We start from the raw sequence: 21,116 nt of genomic DNA, 5'->3' as shown, positions 1-21,116 counted from the left end.
TTCAACCGCCAGATTGATCACCTTTAACTTAAAAGCTGCATCATATGCTTTTCTTCGAGTGTTTTCCATGTTGATGAGGGTGAGTACAAATGACTGATTTACAATAATTTAATTGTGAAAGTGCGCTTGATTTATCGTACAATTTCATTGGACCTCTGTGAACTACTCATCAATTTTATTGGTCTACTGTTACGAGGCAAAATGTTTTTGGCGGCATGAAAAAAAAACATGCATTAGCCGCACCGTAGTATAGGCCGCAGTGTTCAAAGCGTGGGAAAAAAGTAGCGGCTTATAGTCCGGAATTTACGGTATTTCACCTCAGACAGTTGAAGAAGTTCGACATGAGTCCTCAAACCCTAAGGACTTTCTACAGGGGCACTATCGAGGGGATCCTGATTATCACTGCCTGGTATGGGAACTGTACCTACCTTAATTGCAGGGCTGCAGAAAATGGTAGGGACAGCCCAGCGCATCTGTGGATGTGAAATTCCCACTATTCAGGACATTTACAGTGACAAGTGCATAAGGATCACTGGGGCCCCGAGTCACCCTGACCACAAACTGCTCCATCTGCTGCCATCCAGGAAATGGTACTGTAGCATTAAAGCCAGGATCACCAGGCTCTGGGACAGCTTCTTCCACCAGACCATCAGACTGATTAATTCATACTGACGCAATTGTATTTCTAAGCTATATTGACTATTCTGTTGTATATCTTACTGTACATACTATTTATTACAAATTACTATAATTTGCACATTGCACATTCAGACGAAGATGTAATGTAAAGATTTTTACCCCTCTCGCATGTAAAGGATGTTAAGAAATAAAGTCAGTTTAATTCAATTGATAGAAGATTTTGGAATTTTTTTCATGTTAAGTAGGAGGTTCAAGTTTATTGTCATTCAACTGTACATTTGTATGCAACATTCCTCTGGGACCAAGATGGAAAACACAGTACATATATCACATACAGCACATTAAATGATATTAACACAATAACATTAACCAATAATAATAATAATAATAATAATAATAAAATCTGTAGATGTAGGAACCTGGAACTTGCTGTCTGAAAGGGTGCTAGAAACAGAAACTGTCATCTGATTTGAAATGTTCTTGTTTGAATACCTGAGGAGCTATAACTTGGTGGTAGAAGGTGGAATGAGTTTTTTTGTAATCAGTGAGCTACATAACAACCACTTTATTTTGAAAATTTTCTATGTTTCTAGTCGTAGTTGTTAAGAGGACAGTATGGCCTCAGCTTAGTGGAAATTATTGCTCCTACTTTACATAAAATCTTCAATACTACTAAACTTTTCAACAAGCCTCCCTTGATCCCACTTGGCCAAACTTCCACTCCTGTCTACTGGGCATTCGTTGCTTCCCAGCCAGGCAGAACAGTCTCTAGTTAAATTATTCTAGGCCTTCTACATGGGCCAGAAAATCTTTGCCTTCATTTCTGCCCTTATGATCTGCATGCATTTGAAATCTATTTAGGATTAAAGCCAGTATCTCAATATGGCTGAAGACATTATTACCTACAGAGGTGGAAACAGTGCATTATAAATAGTGCTTGACACTTTTCACAATTAATTCATCTTTGCACTTTATTGATTTGGAAAAATGTCAGTATTAATCTTCAATGTACAGTAATTTAATCTTTATACATTGTCATAAATGAATTCTTACCTGTTTGCACCTTAGAATGAAATCGACTTCAGTCACAGAGCAACGTATAAGTTTTGTTTATTCATTGCCTTCACTTTGGAAGAATGCAGTCAGAAATTACTCAAGTGTATTCTAACCTTATTTTTATTTTATCTCTTTAGACTAAAGAATTCATTGATGGATGCTTGAAAAATGGAGGTAAAGATTCAATTTATTTAGATTACCTTTAATGTATTCTGAAGAAATGTGGAACATGATAATGTACTTGGCTGCTTTATTATTTTTCAGGAAAAGTTCTTCTACATGGAAATGCAGGTATTTCTCGAAGGTAGGAACATGATTAGCTTTTGGAGTTAAAATCTATTTTTCCTATCCTGTCTTAAAAGGTAATCTACTGACATTTTTTTCTGTTCTCCAGTGCAGCCTTGGTGATAGCATATGTTATGGAAACATTTGGAGTTAAGTATAGGTAAGAAGTGAATGAGTGTTAAAAATAAATAAATAAATAAATCTGGATAGTAATGTCAATGGTGATCAGATTCGGTTTTATTCCACTGACTTAGAAGCCATGAAATTTTGAGCAACTCTTATGCAGCAGCAATGCAGTATAGACATAAAAATTACTATAAATTAAAAAATAAATGATGCAAAGAAAAATAACAAAGTAGTGTTCTACCTCCTCCCCAATAGTAGTCATGAGAAGAAGGCATGTCGTGGATGAAGAGGGTCCGTAATTGTGGATATAACCATATAACAGTTACAGCATGGAAACAGGCCATCTCGGCCCTTCTAGTCCATGCTGAACGCTTACTCTCACCTAGTCCCACCAACTTGCACTTAGCCCATAACCCTCCGTTCCTTTCCTGTCCACATACCTATCCAATTTTACTTCAAATGACAATATTGAACCTGCCGCTACCACTTCTACTGGAAGCTCATTCCACACGGCTACCACTCTCTGAATAAAGAAGTTCCCCCTCGTGTTGCCCCTTAACTTTTGCCCCCTAACTCTGAACCCATGTCCTCTTGTTTGAATTTCCCCTACTCTGAATAGAAAAAGCCTATCCACGTCAACTCTACCTATCCCCCTCATAGTTTTAAATACCTCTATCAAGTCCCCCCTCAACCTTCTATGCTCCAAAGAATAAAGACCTAACTTGTTCAACCTGTCTCTCTGTAACTTAGGTCCTGAAACCCAGGTAGCGTTCTAGTAAATCTTCTCTGTACTCTCTCTATTTTGTTGACATCTTACCTATATTTCGGTGACCAGAACTATGTACAATACTTCACATTTGGCCTTACCAATGCCTTGTACAATTTTAACATTACATCCCAACTCCTATACTCAAATGTTCTGATTTATAAAGGCCTGCATACCAAAAGCTTTCTTCACCACCCTATCCACGAGATTCCACCTTCAGGGAATTATGCACCGTTATTCCTAGATCACTGTTCTACTTCATTCTTCAATGCCCTACCATTTACCATGTATGTCCTATGTGGATTATTCCTACCAAAATGTAGCACCTCACACTTAACAGCATTAAACTCCATCTGCCATCTTTCAGCCCACTCTTCTAACTGTCCTAAATCTCTCTGCAAGCTTTGAAACCTGCTTCATTATCCACAGCGCCACCTACCTTAGTATCATCTACATACTTACTAATCCAATTTACCACCCTATCATCCAGATCATTAATGTATATGACAAATAACATTGAACCCAGTACAGATCCCTGAAGCACACCACTGGCCTCCAACCTGACAAACAGTTATCTACCACTACTCTGGCATCTCCCATCCAGCCACTGTTGAATCCATTTTACTACTTCAATATTAATACCTAATGATTGAACCTTCCTAACTTAACCTTCTGTGTGGAACCTTGTCAAAGGCCTTACTGAAGTCTATATAGACAGCATCCACTGCTTTCCTAGTAACCTCTTCAAAAAATTCAATAAGATATGTCAAACACGACCTTCCGTGCACAAATCCATGTTGACTGTTCTTAATCAGACCCCGTCTATCCAGATTATTATATGTACCATCTCTAAGAATACTTTCCATTAATTTACCCACCGCTGACGTCGAACTTACAGGCCGATAATTGCTAGGTTTACTCTTCGAACCCTTTTTAAACAATAGCAATAAACATGAGCAATACGCCAATCCTCTGGCACCATCCCTGTTTCTAATGACATTTGAAATATTTCTATCAGAGCCCCTGCTATTTCTACACTAGCTTCCCTCAAGTTCCTAGGGAGTATCCTGTCAGGACCCAGAGACTTAACCAGTTTTATATTCCTTAAAAGTGCCAGGAATTCCTCGTCTTTAATCATCATAGTTTCCATAACATCCCTACTTGTTTCCCTTACCTTACACAATTCAATATCCTTCTCCGTAGTGAATACCGAAGAAAATAAATTGTTCAAAATCTCCCCCCATCTCTTTTAGTTCCCCACATAGCTGTCCACTCTGATTCTCTAAGGGACCAATTTTATCCCTCACTATTCTTTTGCTATTAATGTAACAGTAGAAACCCTTTGAATTTATTTTCACCTTATTTGCCAAAGCAACCTAGTATCTTTTAGCTTTTCTAATTTCTTTCTTAAGATTCTTTATATTCCTCGAGCACCTCATTTACTCCATGCTGCCTATATTTATTGTATATTTATCTCTCTTTTTCGAAATCAAGTTTCCAATATCCCTTGAAAACCATGGCTCTCTCAAACTTTTAACCTTTCCTTTCAACCTTACAGGAACATAAAGATTCTGTACCCTCAAAATTTCTCCTTTAAATGACCTCCATTTCTCTATTACATCCTTCCCATATAACAAATTGTCCCAATCCATTCCTTCTAAATCCTTTCGCATCTTCCCAAAGTTAGCCTTTCTCCAATCAAAAATCTCAGCCCTGGGTCCAGTCCTGTCCTTCTCTATAATTATATTGAAACTAATGGCATTGTGATCACTGGACCCGAAGTGCTCCCCAACACATACCTCCATCACCTGACCTATCTCATTCCCTAACAGGAGATCCAACACTGCCCCTTCACTAGTTGGTACCTCTATGTATTGCTGCAAAAAACTATCCTGCACACATCTTACAAACTCCAAACCATCCAGCCCTTTTACAGTATGGGCTTCCCAGTCTATGTGTGGAAAATTAAGATCTCCCACAATCATAACCCTGTGCTTACTACAAATATCTGCTATCTCCTTACAAATTTGCTCCTCCAATCCTCACTCCCCATTAGGTGGTCTATAATACACCCCTATAAGTGTACCTATACCTTTCCCATTCCTCAATTCCACCCAAATAGTCTCCCTAGACGAGCCTTCTAATCTATCCTGCCAGAGCACCGCTGTAATATTTTCTCTGGCAAGCAATGTAACACCTCCCCCTCTTGTCCCTCCGATTCTATCACACCTGAAGCAACAAAATCCAGGAATATTTAGTTGCTAATCACACCCCTCCTGCAACCATGTTTCACTAATAGCTACAACATCATATTTCTAGGTATCAATCCATGCTCTAAGTTCATCCACCTTTCTTACAATGCTCTTAGCATTAAAATAAATGCATTTAAGAAATTCTCCACCTTTTACGCTCAGTTTACCATTAACGGTGCAAACAACTTTACTATCTTCTTTTTCTTCCTTTTCCCATACATCTGTTCCTACATTCTTGTTCCCCTTCCCCCCCCCCCCCCCCCCCCATATCTAGTTTAAATCCACTGGAGCCTCTCTAACAAACCTACCTGCAAGAATATCTGTCCCCCTCCAGTTCAGATGTAAACCGTCGGGCCGGAACAGGTCCCACCTTCCCTGGAAAACTGCCGAATTATCTATAAATCTGAAGCCCTCCCTCCTGCACCATGTCTTCAGCCATGTGTTGATCTGCGTTATCTTACTATTTCTAAACCTGCGTGCACGTGGCACTGGTAGAAATCCTGAGATTGCTATCCTGGAGGTCCTGTCCTTTAACTTGGCACCTAACTCCCTAAACTCACCTTTCAGGACCTCCTCACTCTTCCTACCCACGTTATTAGTCCCTACATGGACCACAACATCCGGCTGCTCACCCTCCCTCTTGAGAATACTGAGAACTTGATCCGAGATATCGCAAACCCTGGCACCAGGGGGGCAACAGACCATCCAGGATTCTCAATCTCTTCCACAGAACCTCTTATCTGTCCACCTAACTATCGAATCCCCTATCACTACTGCTCTCCTCTTTTCCCTCCTTCCCTTCTGAGCTGAGGGTCCAGTCTCAGTGCCAGAGATGCAACCACTGCAACTTGTCCCTGGTAGGTCGTCCCCACCAACTGTATCCAAACTGGTATACTTATTATTGATGGGAATGGCCACAGGGATGCTCTGCTCATTCTGTCTAATCCCCTTCCCTTTCCTGACAGTCACCCAGCTACCTGTCTCCTGACACAGGGGTGATTATCTCCCTGTAACTCCTGTTTATTTCTGCCTCCCGAATGATCCGTAGTTCATCCAGCTCCAGCTCCAGTTCCCTAACACAGTTTTTCAGGGATGCACCTTTTACAGGTGGTGTCATCAGGGACAATTGTGCTCGCCCTGACTTCCCACATACTGCAAACGGAGCACTCGACTCCTATTACCTACTCCTAATTAGATCAATTAAAGGCCTTACCTGAATGGGAGCAAGCTCATCCTCGGCCTCTGCTCTCCAAAGCTTTCCTACCCTGTCTTCCGCTTCATTAATCTGCTCGCATTTTAAATTCTCCCACTGCCTCATGGGCTGACTCACGCGCTTGCGCAGTCGTGCCCCGTTCAAACTGCCGAAGAAGATGTTGGATGCCAACATCTGAGGCACTGCTTCTTGAAGAAGTCATAGATTGGAGGGGGTTGTCTCCATGATGAAAGCTGGCTGAGTCTACCACCTTCTGCAATCTCTATTGATCCTGTGCATTGGAGCCTCCACACCAGGCCAAGTGCATTGCACTGTACATCTATTGAAATTTGCAAGTCTTTGGAGACATGCCAAATTTCCTCAAACTCCTAACAAAGAGGTCTAATGTGCCTAGCGCACCTTGGTGATTACATTAATGCGATGGGCCTTGGATAATTCCTGATAAACTTGATGCTGTTTGCCTTTCAACCTCTGACCCCTCAGTGAGGACTGATGTATGCTCTCCTGACTTCCCCTTCCTGATGTCCACAATCAAGTCCTTGGTCTTGTTGATGTTGAGACTGAAGTTGTTGTTGCAATGTCACTCAACAAGCCTCACTCCTATGCTCCTCCTTGTTCCCATCTAAGATTTTACCAATAACAGTAATGTCATCCGCAAATTTAACATGGAATTTAGCCACAATCATAAGTGTGGCAAGAGTAGAGCAGTGGGCTAAATATGCTTCTTTGAGATGTGCCTATATTAGAATCTAACAATACTGCTGCTGAATACAAATATTGAACGCAAAATCCAGTTCACTATAATTTAGAGTAGAGCAAGTTTACATAAATTGAAACCAATTAAAGCTAATTTGAACTGATTTCAATGTTGTCGGCTTACACAGCAGTTAACATGTTATTACAATTGTTAATTGAGCAGTGTAGTTGAAAATTATTTTAATTTTTGCTGTTGCGCTCTCAGTGTCTTTCTGGATAAGTTAAATGACTTGTGATTATGGTCATGTAAGGTAGGTTTTATAGATTTTTTACAAATCAGTGCTATTTGATAAATTATAGAAGTGGAGTTTAATGTTGCTTGGTATCAAAATATCCGCAGCTTTGGTACCATGTGGATGTACTGACCTGTAGATCACAGCCAGTTTTCAAGTTTTCATTCATCATAGAACTGAAGAATTAATATATGTTTTGAAAAATATTCTAACTAGTATTGCACCTCTTCAGAAGTTTTCTTTAAAAATCGAGGATTCTGCTCACATTGTGCAATGCACTGGAAAGTTTCCTTCCTGCCTACTGCTTTCAGTAGTCTGGTAGACAAGTTATTTAATGTATATATATTTCATAGCATTTTATTTAGTTACTCTGTCAGTTTTGAGACAGTAGTCCAGAATTAATCCCACTGTCCTATTGTCATGCCATAGTATTGCCCTTCATGAGTAATGAACTTGACTTCAACTACTCCCTATAATGTTATACTATGCTGCAACAATGCAGTTTATTCTATTTTCTATTACTTTCAAAGTGAAAACTCTATGCTCTCTGACTGCCTTCACCCTTATATTTGACATTAAATAGTTTTGTTTCTTATGAATGAGTGCGTGTCAGGTTTTAAAATGGAACCAGCTCCAACCCAGGCTGTACACCATTTCTAACCAGGGATAAAAAAATTGAAATTTCCCTTGGGTCATATTCCAAATTTTCCAGCTTGTATTGTAATGTTAACCACTAATGAATCACATCTCAAGGTATCTATTATTTTTGTTAAATCTAACTGAAACAATCTGTGATCAGTAGCCTTTGCAGAGAGAAAACTAAATATTTCTCCAAGGAGACTGAGAGTTATTGAGTGAATCAATAATGGACTAGTTCACCTGTCTCAGGGAGTAGTGGGAAAAAGTTCAAAAGTAAATACATTATGTATATGTTTGAATGGTGAGTAAGTATATTTTTGAGAGATCTTCATGGATATATTCATTTCTTTAGGGATGCCTTTACCTATGTTCAGGAAAGGAGATTTTGTATTAATCCAAATGCTGGATTTGTCCATCAGTTACAGGTATTTGGCCTTAACATTTTATCAGAATTGTAACAAATGTACAATTTATTTTAGTATTATGCTTATAAAGTTCACAGTAAAATTTATTTTCAGAGTACATACATGTCACCACATATAACTCTGAGATTCTTTTCCTGTGGGCATACTTATCAAATCTATAGAACTATAACTGTAAGCAAACTATGCAAATGCAGATACAGTATAAATAATGAGCATGAAATAACAATATAACAGAATCCTTAAATGAGCTGTCCCGTTTTGTTCAAGAGCCTGATGGGTGAGGGGTAGTAACTGTTCTTGAACCTGGTGGTGTGAGTCCTGAGCCAGCTGGACCTTCTACCTAATGGCAGCAGCAAGAAAAGAGTGTGGCCTGGGTGGTGAGGATTTTCAATGATAAATATTGCTTTTCTACAGTCATGTTTCACGTAGATGTGCTCACTGGTTGGGATGTATTCGGCTGAATCCACTACTTTTTATAGGATTTTGCACTCAAAGGCATTGGTGTTCCCATACCAGCCCATACTGCAAGCAGTCAGCATATATCTGTAGAAGTTTGCCAAGGTTTTCGGTGACATGCCAAACCTCTGCAGACTCCTGAGGAAGTAAAGGCACTGTCATGCTTTCTTCATGTTAATATTTAATGATGGTCCAGGACAGGTTCTCTGAAATGTAAAGTTACTGACCCTCTCCACTTCTGATCCTCCGTTGATTACTGGTTCATGGACCTCTGGTTCCCCTCTCCTGAAGTCTACAATCATTTTCTTGGTCTTACTTACATTTAGTGAGTATTTTTTGTTATTACACCACTCAGCCAGATTTTCAGACATCCTATATGCTGATTCATGATTCCCTATGATACAGCCCACAACAGTTAATGTCATTAGCAAACTTGTACATGGTATTGGAGATATACTTAGCCGCATAGTTTTAGGTGTAAAGCGAGTACAGCAGGGGTCTGAGTACACATCCCTGCAGTGCTCCCGTGCTGATGGATATTGTGGAGGAGATATTTTTGCTAATCCAAACTGACTGGGGTCTATAAGTGGGAAATCTAGGATCCAACTGCCCAAGGGGGTATTGAGGCCAGGGTCTTGGAGTTTACCGATTAGTTTTGAGAGGATAATAGTGTTAAGTGCTGAGGTGTAATCGATAAGAACATCCTGATGTAGGCATTTTTGCTGTCCAGATGTTCCAGGGTTGTATGAAGAGTTAGTAAGGTGGCATCTGCTGTAGACTTACAGCTTTGGTAGGCAAATTGAACAAATAAATACCAAAAGTAGCACCAGAAAATTGGAGGGTGGCAAATGTCGTTCCTTTTTTAAAGAAAAGAAATAGGAATAATCCTGAGGATTATAGACCAGCTACTCTTACATCAATGGTTTACAAACTTTTGGAGAGGATTCTTTGAGCTATTGTACAGGCATTTGGAGAAATCTGATTAAGGATAGTTAGCATGGCTTTGTGAGGAGCAGGTTGTGCTTCACAAGTCTGTTTCAATTCTTCAAAGTGACAGAACAAGTTGAAGCTAGAGTAGTCAAATGTAGTGTCTGTGAATTTCAGTAAGGCGTTTAACAAAATTTTCCCTTAGTAGGCTCATTCAGAAAGACGGGAGCAATGGGATCTAGAAAATCTTGGCTGCATGGATTTGGAATTGATTTGTCCAAAGAATGTAGAGGGTTATAGTAGATGGAGTGTATTCTGCCTGGTGGTCAGTGACTGGGGATATATTCTGGGATCTGTACTCTTTGTGATTTTTATAAATGGATGAGGAAGTCGAGTCTGGGTTAGTAAGTTTGCAGATGACACAAAGATAGGTGATGGAGTGGATGTTGGAGAAGATTGTTATAGGTTAAAATGGAACATTAACAGGATGCAGAGCTCCTTGGTAGAGATCATTAAGAGCACCAAATTTCTTGGTGTTCGCCTGGCGGAGAATCTCACCTAGTCCCTCACCCACCCACCCACCCCCCCCCCCCCATCCTCATCACGTTCTATAGGGGTTGTATTGAGAGCATCCTGAGCAGCTGCATCATTGCCTGGTTCGGAAATTGCACCATCTCGGATCGCAAGACCCTGCAGCGTATGGTGAGGTCAGCTGAGAAGACCATCAGGGTCTCTCTTCCCACCATTACGGACATTTACACTACACGCTGCATCCGCAAAGCAAACAGCATTATGAAGGACCCCATGCACCCCTCATACAATCTCTTCTCCCTCCTGCCTTCTGGGAAAAGGCACCGAAGCATTCGGGCTCTCACGACCAGACTACGTAACAGTTTCTTCCCCCAAGCTATCAGACTCCTCAATACCTAGAGTCTGGACTGACACCTTACTGCCCTATTGTCCTGTTTATTATTTATTGTAATGCCTGCACTGTTTTGTACACTTTATGCAGTCCTGGGTAGGTCTGTGTAGTTGTTTTTTTTTCTGTGTTTTTTTTAACATAGTTCAGTCTAGTTTTTGTACTGTGTCATGTAACACCAATAAAAGTGACTTGACTGACTCGAGCTGGGCTGAGAGGTAGCAGATGGGGTTTAATCCGAAGGAGTGTGAAGTGATACACTTTGGAAAATTGAAGTGAGGACAGAGTTCAGGGTTAAAGGCAGGATTCTTAGTAGAGTGGAGGAACAGAGAGATCTAAGGGTCCAGGTCCAGAGATTCTTCAAATACTGTGTAAATTGATAGGGTGGTTAAGAAGGCATATGATGTGTTGAGCTTAAGTCAGGAGATTAAGTTCAAGAGTCGTGAGGTAATGTTGCAGGTCTTTAAGATTCATGGCTCACACTTGGATTATTATGTTCAGTTATGGTCACCTCACTGTAGGAAGGATGTGGGGGCTTTAGAGAAGATGCAGAGATTTACTAGAATAAGAGAGCATGACTTATGAGGAAAGGTTGAGCAAGTTTGGGTTTCTGTAGAGCTAAGGAGGATGAGAGATAGATAGGATGATAAGAGACATAAATAGAGTGGACAGCCAAAGACCCTTTCCCAGGGTGGAAATGGCTAACGTGAGAGTAATTAAAATTAATTGCAGGGAGGTCTGGGGAGATATCAGAAGTAGGTTTTTTATAGTGTATGTAATGCACTGCCAGGGGGTGTTGGTAGAGGCATGTACTTTAGGGACATTTAAGAGATTCTCAGGGAAATGGATGGAAGAAAAATGAAGGGCAATATGGGAGGGAAGCATAAGATTGATCTTGAAATAGGTTAAAAGGTCAGCACAACATCATGGGCCAGAAGGCCTGTACTGTGATGTTTTATGTTCTATGTAATCAGTTATCTTTTGTGTGTTTGGTTTATTTCCTTTAAAATAAATTTATTTTGTAATCAGACTAAGTAATTTCTAAAGTGGGGAGTTGTACATAAAATAACTAAATTAAATGATTTATCTTCATTATATGAAATTGCACAAAACGGTAGAGTCCATAGTTGAAAATCAAAAACTGCAGCTGCTGAAAATCTAAAATAAAAACAAAAAAATGCTAGAAATACTCATGAGGTGAAGCAGCATTTATAGAATGAGAAACTGTTAATAGCCAAGAACTTTCTCAATTTCTTGGTTCCAGTGAAGGAAAATTTGCATTGCTGGGGTAGTATGGCTTGAATAGAACAAATAGAATATCTCTGATAGGGTGTGACTCAAGCAGTTTAGGTGTTGATAGAGTCATCTGGTTAATAGATTAAGAGAGAGAAAACCAAGGAATTTATTAAGTTGTGAACTGCAAGTCGGAGATATTGAAACTGAAATCAAATGAAGAATATTGGATATATCAGCAAATTTAATGGGTCTATTAAGAGAAGCAAACTGAGTTAATATTACAGATAAACGCAGCAGAATTGGCCAGTTCTGATAGCAACAGAAAAAAGTACTTTAAATTGTGCTGAAGGCTACAACATGCTGAAATGGAAGATGAAGTACTGTGTTGAGAGCTTACGTTGGGCCTAGGTAGAGAAGTGCAGGAGATCACTTAGAGGAAGTAAGTATTTCAGAGAAATGATAGGTAACTGCAAGACCAGGGTCATCCCACAGATTGAATGAACAGATACTAAACAAAAAGTCTCTCAAATTGTCTTTGATTTCTTCAATGTAGATGAGGTACTAATTCACTGGTCAAGCCATTTTGATGCATGTGCTGTTTGTTATCTTTGTTCTTGCACTTCCACCCAAAAATATATTTGTCCACAACATTACTGGAAATGCAAGCTGCTGACAGTCTGCTTAAGGAACCGTACATCTGACCTTGGTGTACGAAACATTATATAGTGAGGAGCAGTTAACATTTTGGGTTGAAGACCTCAGTCAGAACTGGGGAAGAGAAAGAAAAAATTAAAGTGGCAGAAGGGGATAGATAGAACTAAGGGTGTACCTGTGACTGTTTAAGACCAGGGTTATTGTATGAATGGCACATACAAAATGCTGAAGGAACTCAGCAGGTCAGGCAGAATCTATGTAAATGAATAAATAGTCGACATTTTTGGCTGAGACCCCCCTCCATTGTTTATTTATAAATGAGTTGTTCATGGGGAAGTTGGAGGGAGAAAATGTTAAGTGTTGAATTATAGCATGTCAGGGTGGGCAAAGGCAGAAACAGTGTACATATCAAAAATGATGACTTGCAACAAAGGTAACATATAAACAGAGAAAACAAGTTATTGGAGATTGGAGGATTCAATATTGAATTTGGGAAGATGTGCCTAGATAGAAAATGAGGTCCTATTCCTCAAACCTGCAATGAACTTTATTTTTGCCATTTCCCAGTTCAAATGAAGGATCCTGATCTGAAATGTTAACTGATTTCCTTTCTACAGATGCTGTCTGACCTGGTGAGTGTTTCCAGCATTTTCTGTGTTAGTTTCATATTTGAAACAAACACAGTGTCTGCAGTTCTGTAAGTTTTCAGACCAAAAAAAATCTTTAATTATGAGAAAGACAAAACTGAAAGCACTGAAATGGCTGGTAAATTAAACTGGATGACTTAAATGTCAAACAAGGTACAGAGAGGAAATACAATCTGAAATTCTTGAGTATATAATTAGGTCAAAGGAAAATAAAGGGAATATAAGAGAGGAAATGTTTAATGATTCATTTTAATGTCAGGATAAAAAAAAACCCAAAGATTGAATGACAAAAAAAGTTAGAACCCCAAAGTCCCTCTCCCCTTTCCACACAAAAGCAGCAGCAAAGCAGTCCTCCCTCCCCGACTTGTTCCAGCAAAAAAAACCCATCAGGTGCCCTTTCCCACCGCTCATCACGCAAGTCCCCAGAGACCATGATCTAGAGTCCCATCAAAAATTACTGTCCATCCCAACACTTCGATATTTCAACAGGCTCTCTCTCACACAAAGGTAGAGTGAAATTTGATGATTCACAACTTGAAGACTGAGTTTCCATTTTTAATTCACTTTCTGGGCAAGAGGCACTAAATGAAGTCACTAATAGTGACTTTTATTGAAAGGGTTTTTGCACGATGAATTGCGTTTGTTATATTTAATAGGTATTAATATGCAAATAGGGCAACTTTATGAAGGTCGTGCGAGATTAAAAGCAGGATAGATTGTCTGAAGCTACTTTTTGTGTAGTAACAAATAATCTAGTAACATAATTTACATCATTTCTCTTGCTCACCAGAAGTTGATAACTGATTGGACAGTAATATTTTGCATTGTTGATGCATGTTATTTTTCTGGGAATTCTGAAGAATATAAGCAAGATATATTAAGATGTACTAACTAAATGTTTTAAATTTATTTGAAAGCTTAAAAAACTGACTCAAAAACTGTTCTATAAATAGGAATATGAAGCCATTTATTTAGCAAAATTGACAATAAAGATGATGTCACCACTCCAACTGGGCAGATCTGTTTCTGCACAAGGTTAGTAATTGATAAAAATGATTATGTTCACTGAAATTTATGTTATGGAATTTAAAGCTGTTGGTAAATGTTACATTTATTTAAAATACCATTTTAAAATTGTGCAAACGATACTTTGAATAAAGACTTTCTTTAATAAATAGGGGTTTTTAAGACCATTAAAATATAGCAATTAGAATGCCAAAAATGTGAAAGTAACTAGGACTTGGGAAATAACTGAAATACGACTAACAAATGGTCTGTTTAATTACATTTGATATAAAGGATCAATGTTGCAACAACTCAAATCAGAGAACAACCTGGGAAAGAAAAAAAGCAACACACTCATGAAAAGTTCTTAGTAGTTATTCTTTTCAGTATTTTCGATGTATTGCAGAACATCACAAGCTGACAACTGGGAAATTTGGAGATAATTTACTCTTTAATACTTTGTTGGCAATATGCTTATTTCTTTCCTTCCTGAATGTTATCAAAAGAACTTTTCTTGTTGGCGTCATCAGCAGTCTTTTGGTGAGCCACAACCAGTTCTGATTCTGTGCCTTGAGTGAAAAGAACAGGACCGTTTACTGTACTTGAGAGACAGCTTCTCTAATCAGAATTAAGCATGAAGATGAGAATTTAATCCTCTCAGTCTGAAGGTGAAATTATTAGTGCTGAAGTGTTCTTGTATTGAATAGTGGCAATCCCTTCTTGTTCCTTGGGAGGGCCATGTTATCCTATTATTAAATTAGCTCCTTTGTTCAAAATCTTCAAGTTTCTGTTTTATGGTTTGGTTTTCATTATTTCCTTCTTTTGGCCAAAGGGCCTCTTTTTTTAAATTGGACGCCTTTGTTTTCCAGGAAGCCTCTCATGATTAAAGCATATACTGTATAATGCAAAGTAGAAATTGTAAATCGATGAAAATTCGTAATGGAACCAGTGTGCTGAACTTGGTTTTGTACTGGACAGTAAAATTATCTACCTATACTGCATTGTTCCTGTTTCTTCATAGAAGGGCTCTTGATGAAAATCCTCATGTATCATCAGTTATGAAAGGGATATGAAAGGTTTTACATAATTTGCTTCATTTCCTCCTTAGGATTTAATTCTGAAGCTGCATACCAAGCCTTTGATTACAATCTTTCTAAAGATTGTCATTGTAAACTTTGACCTGGCAGTTCTGATTTCATAAGGAGTTGTCCATTATTTCAATTGCTGCTGGCTTAAGCATCTAGTCTTCCAGTGATACGATCTCTGAGTTGATTTTGGAAATATTCTTGTTCTGTTGTATGGTTGGTAATAGATATATAATCTATGTGTAAATGCAACACAATCTTTTCCTTTTTTAGTTGTTCTCAGGATGTGAGCGCTACTGGAAATGCAGCATTTATCACCCATCCTTAATTGCCCTGAGAAGGCCTTCTCCTTTTAACTGCTGGCAATCCTTCTGCTGATGATATTCACACAAAAGTGTTAGGTAGGGAATTTCCTAGTTCTCAATGGCTGTTGACTTCTGCAGACCATATATCCGGTGTGGCCATCTCAACACAAAGATTAGCAAGATGTTTGCTTGAATTTATAGAATTGATTCATTTGTGTGAAAATATATTTTTGAGTAATGTCAGTTGCTCTACTGATACTGCATCGTTATGCCATACTCAACAGTACCTGCAAGGCTCTTACTGGCAGTAATTTCTGCACTTAGACCCATGCAATAGTGCTTTGTTATTCAGTCAACTGTTTACATGGTGCTTGTTTATGGCTGTAAGCATTTGATTAAACTTTTTAACTTAGAATTTCTGTTGATTCTTTCTCGGTTTACATCAATCAAAATCCCAGATTAATGGTGGATGATCCAGAGATTCCTGTTTAGACCTGTAAAAGCTTTCATTTTCCTTCTCTAAGACACCACCGAGTTCGATGGCTGTGGACGATGCTATAATGAAGTGGATTTACTTGTAGGATAGTGTTTCTTTCAATGTGTACACCCTTCATCAGATCAAGAATCTAACACCTTCCTCAATGATAAATAACTTGCTTCCTCTTTTTTTAAAAAAAAAGTTGATTTGGCAGTCTACAGGAAGTTTTTAAACACACATTGAAAAAAAAATGTCAATTTAGTAAATCTGGAGATAATTAACATCAAAAACGTGTTATGACATATTTCCTATCAAGAATCTAACCAGGCTTGTAAGCTGAAAAATGTTTTATCCTCATTCTATCTATACAGTAAACTAATAGAATTAACAACTTGGCAGAGCCATGAATGGCCACCTTTGTTGTCATTGCAACAAGGACACATCTTGCTTCCCTTTTTGTCTGCAGTTAATAATGTGTTAAATTTTCAAGTTTGTTTCTGGTTTTATATAATGTTTTCTTTAGAAGAAGTTTAGAGATTTCAACTGGATCCTTCACATATGCAAAAACAATGCCAGTTATGGTAATGTTAATGTGCAAAGCATTCTTGAACTTCTGTTTCAGTAGGTTAGACATGGAAAAAAGTGTGACACTCCCAGGTTCATTACTGAATAAGCTATGTAATTGAAGTTGATCAACTGAGAAATGATTCTGTATGCCTATCACTTTGGCTTAAATCTGTCATTGGGTTAAATGACGTCTTCAAGTCAGAACAGTACCAACAATCAAATCAGTTATCCAGTTGATCAACAACCATGACAAAAATTCTATACCAAGTCACAAGCTAAGAAGGTCTTCCTCTATAAAAATACATTCTGAAAAGTACTAAATCCTTCTTCTCATGCTTGCATCAAAGTTCAACATTATTTATTGCCCAATCCTAAATTCTCTGATAAGGGTGGTGTTCTGTATTGCTGCAATCAACGTGACAAGATGTTATTTCCTTGTTAGGTGAATAGTGATTATTGAAAAGGCAGTAGTATATTTTAAGTTAAAATGTTGTGCAACTTGGGAGTTGATACTGTTTGTATATTCTTCCTGCATGAGCTCTAGATGCTAGAGATTATGATATGTCGTCATGGAAATCTTGGCAAGTTGATACATTGAATTTTTAGTGGTATTCGTGGCAGCAGTGCTGTACTGGTTGGTATTGATAGTTTCTGGAGGGCCAATCTGTCACTGCTTATTCTGGATTCTATCAGGTATTAAATGTTGTGGGAACAGCACTTTTAGTAGATGGAGCATATTCCAATACACTCTTAATTGCTGTACATTTCCTTCAAGAACATTGGTTGGCTATCTAAGGTGCCCATTCAGACTCCAGGGCAGAAAACTTAAGAATTATGTGCCTCTTTTTGGAAATTATAGTATTTGTACCCTCTGTGGGACAACCCTCAATGAATGTCTAATTTTGACTTGTGACGGTATATATTATCCTGTTAATCAAGATGGAATTCACCTTGAGCCTTCAAAAAAATTACTTTTGCTCCATGTTGGATTTTTTTTGGTTTATAATTGAATGTCATTTTACTAGTAAGATTTCAAAATAACCATTTAACAACTAGTTAACATTTTCATTAAAAATGCAAATGATGGTTGCAAATGGGTGGAATCGTCAATTATGGGAATATCACCCACAAATTCTTAAGTTTTAATGTATATATTAAATTGGCATTGAAGAATGTGACTTGTATAATAATGACATCCATTTTGTTTTACTTAGGAACATTGAAAAGAACACTGGAAGATGATGATGATTTTCCAAATATGCAGGTGGCTGTAGCTCATGATGGGTAACCTGTAACTACAGAATTGCTTGTACTGGACATGATTGCTGTATTAAATATAAGTGAATAGAAGGATGAAGTGTTATTGAAGATAATGAATACTAGAAGTTGATATTACACAGCACATTTACTTTATTTCCATTTCTCAGCTTTGTCTGGCTACTTCTGAGGAAGTGATGCTGGAACAGAAAACTTGCCCTTTGAGAACAACCTGGAGCAACATATGCCTGTGAAATTGTATAATAGTGATTTAATTCTGACCAGGAAGAGGAGCAAAATGATTTTTTGATGGATTTACAAGTCTTCATACGCTAATTTTACATTTTTTTTTACCAAGACTGCCATTTTGACAGTTAATAAGTACGCATGTGCTAATACATTGATGCACTTTTGATACTTGAATTTTGATTGTATGTAAGTTTGATAGGGAAATAATGCACTGTGTGCTTGATGTCAGACCCATACATGCAATTTATGTTACAAAGTGTTAATCTTTTTGTGTAATTTATTAAAACTTTCAATAAAGTTTTTTTCTGATTAATTTGTTAGTACGATAACTGCATCCTATTTCTAATAAATCCTTTACTAACCCATCTTGAAGAATGGTTAACAGTTTAATGGTGTATCCTGCACCTTGCATTTTCTTTTCCACTTATGTCACCAACTGTAAAACTTCAATTTCTCTCAATTAAGGTAGGTCTGACTAATCTATCTTCAGTCATACTTAAAATGTGCTTTAATTTCCAGTACCAAACATTTTAGGAAATCATCTTCAATATTTGTTTATACAGGTAGTCCCAGAGTTATGAATGTCCGACTTACGAACCGAGAAAGGAGAATGCCATTCGCGATTTTAAGTCATTGCTGTTAACACTGTGTTGAGTGTTTAACTTTCTATTTGGCTTAAATTTTTCTTAGTAAGATTCATCCTGATCCCACCGTGCCCACCCCACCCCACCCCCGAAGTTCTGGTCCGCTGGTGGCACAGTGAGATCAGCACCAGGCTGGAGAACAGAGGTTTCAGAGTTCGACAGAGTTCGATGCTTCCGTGCGGGGTTGATGTGAAGCGCGCAACTTGACCTCATTAAAAACACTGCAACTTCGTTTAAATTCTAACACAGAATATAGTGGAGGATCAAATACCCAAACCCAACACAGCCCCCACTTGTCCCATTTAACCTGTCTCAGTGCAGTGAAGTTTAGGACCCAGCTGTGCTCGGGACCCACCGCGTTTCTGTTCCATTTACAGGAATCAATTGCGATTGAAAATTAAGTGGAAATAAGTGTTTGGAAAGAGGTGAAACGTCATTGGAAAATTGATAGACTACAGTTGGTCAACAATTGGAACAATTTTAAAGGATAACAGATAAAGTGAGGATGGAGCATGTGAAAGGCCCTGCCCTAATGAAAGCTACAATTATTATTAAGCAATGCAGAGGTTTAATTATTGGAATACATATGTTTCTTAAGTGTTATATTCATAGAAAGGTAAAATATGTACTATATACCAAGACAAATGTTTGACTAACTGACGCTAAATACCGGATGTATCCGACTTATGTACAAATCCAACTTAAAGATGGACTCAGGAACAGAACTCGAAGGTAACCTGGGGACTGCCTGTATACACAAATTACAACAATCTGTGCAAAAGTTGGCCTAAAATGGATTAATGCTCAAGTTCAAATGAGTATTATATTTACAATTATACCAATATTAGATATTTTATTTGCCCTTTGCACAATGGTACAATTAAATAAATACAATAAAAATGTATTTACCCAATACTAAATAAAGTTATTGAAAAAAATTAAATTAAATAACCATCTCTAAATTAAAACTGTCCTTAAGAGCAGCCATAAATTCCAAAAAGCACACATTTTGTTTGTTTCATTTAACAGATACTTTTTAAAAATTAATGATAAACACATACAAAATGCTGGAGGAATTCCTGAGATCCCCAGCATTTTGTGTGCGTTGCTTGAATTTACATCATCTGCAGATTTTCTCTTGTTCAAGATTACAAGATTTGGCTCCATTAAAGGATCATTGAACAAAATAAGGCTGAAATATGCCCTTTCTTGGTCCTGTTAAATAGTGCCCAAAATAACTGAGAAATTCAGCATACATAGACTTTTTACAGCATTTTTCACCAACCATTAGTACATAAGCATGCCCACATTAAAAGTACCAGGTTTCTATAACTTAACAGACACAGTAGTACAAGTATAGCTTAACTATTTAGCCAAAATAACTCAAAATTAAACTTGTTTATTTTCACCATAACAGCTTTTACTCTTAAATCTTATTTTCCTAGTGGAAATAGTGCTTTGACAAGCTATAAACTACATACATTTATGCACTTTCAAAGTCCAATTGTTATTTCAGCATTTCAAAGACTATTGCATATTTTCTGTAACTGTACATTATGGGGATTAAATTAAGCATTTCCATTTCATGCTGAATTTATAAAACAGGAGAAATTAACAGCATTAACTTACAAAACTCATTATTGAAATCTGTACAAACCTTAGGGCAAATACATTTTCCTCATGTAATCTCAAATTCAGTAGGAATATCAAATTTAAGTCATTGGCTCCATTTCAACTAAAAATATTGTTAAACATGGATTTTAAAAAAGTCATCAAGCAGTTCCAAATATGTGTAGAACTATAATGCTAATCCCATAAAAATTAGGGAGGAATTAGCTATTGAATCAATGTAATTTGAGAAAACATGGGTAAAATTAATTATCACCTGCTCCATGAGGTGATACTCATGAAGTTCATACAAATATAGCATTTACATATGCAAACAAGATATTCTTCTGTAAACAATATAAAATGTGTGCTTTGGATTAATCAGTTTTAACTACAAGACGAATTAAAATCTGACCTGATTCATAAGTTACATCGATGTACAATTTTAATGCCTAGATTTAGTTACCCTGCACCTTATGATCGGATCAGCAGCAAAGTAAACAAGTTACTTTGTGGTCTGCCTATAGTTACAGATACACATTCAGGTCAGTATACAAAGCTCCATGAAGGCATTGTTTCACATGCTAATGAAAAATCTCATCAATATAAAAGAAATTTGAAAACACCCACACAAAGCACTTAAAATCTCCACCAGCTTGTAAAGTGCCCACAAGATCCATGCAGTGTCA

General features: G+C 37.7%; 1 protein-coding gene across 2 annotated transcripts in view; it reads left to right on the top strand.

Annotated features, from left to right (window-relative positions):
* Positions 1 to 21,042, top strand: part of styx (serine/threonine/tyrosine interacting protein) — a 40,506-nt gene extending 19,464 nt beyond the window's left edge. Inside the window, exons 6-12 of one of the 2 annotated variants that reach the window (XR_009509230.1) lie at positions 1,833 to 1,869; positions 1,960 to 1,999; positions 2,090 to 2,140; positions 8,318 to 8,390; positions 14,183 to 14,264; positions 15,593 to 15,720; positions 17,884 to 21,042. Coding sequence is in view for 1 of the 2 variants with exons in the window: in XM_059957883.1 (XP_059813866.1) it covers positions 1,833 to 1,869; positions 1,960 to 1,999; positions 2,090 to 2,140; positions 8,318 to 8,390; positions 14,183 to 14,264; positions 17,884 to 17,957 (357 nt within the window). In the remaining variant the exon portion in view is untranslated. The remainder of the gene's footprint in view (positions 1 to 1,832; positions 1,870 to 1,959; positions 2,000 to 2,089; positions 2,141 to 8,317; positions 8,391 to 14,182; positions 14,265 to 15,592; positions 15,721 to 17,883) is intronic. The other variant, XM_059957883.1, reaches the window with a different exon arrangement.
* The last annotated feature ends 74 nt before the right edge of the window (positions 21,043 to 21,116 follow it).

The sequence above is a fragment of the Hypanus sabinus genome, chromosome 2 (genome assembly GCF_030144855.1).
Source record: "Hypanus sabinus isolate sHypSab1 chromosome 2, sHypSab1.hap1, whole genome shotgun sequence".
NCBI lineage: Eukaryota > Metazoa > Chordata > Chondrichthyes > Myliobatiformes > Dasyatidae > Hypanus > Hypanus sabinus.
This window is presented reverse-complemented; position numbering and strand designations above follow the sequence as displayed.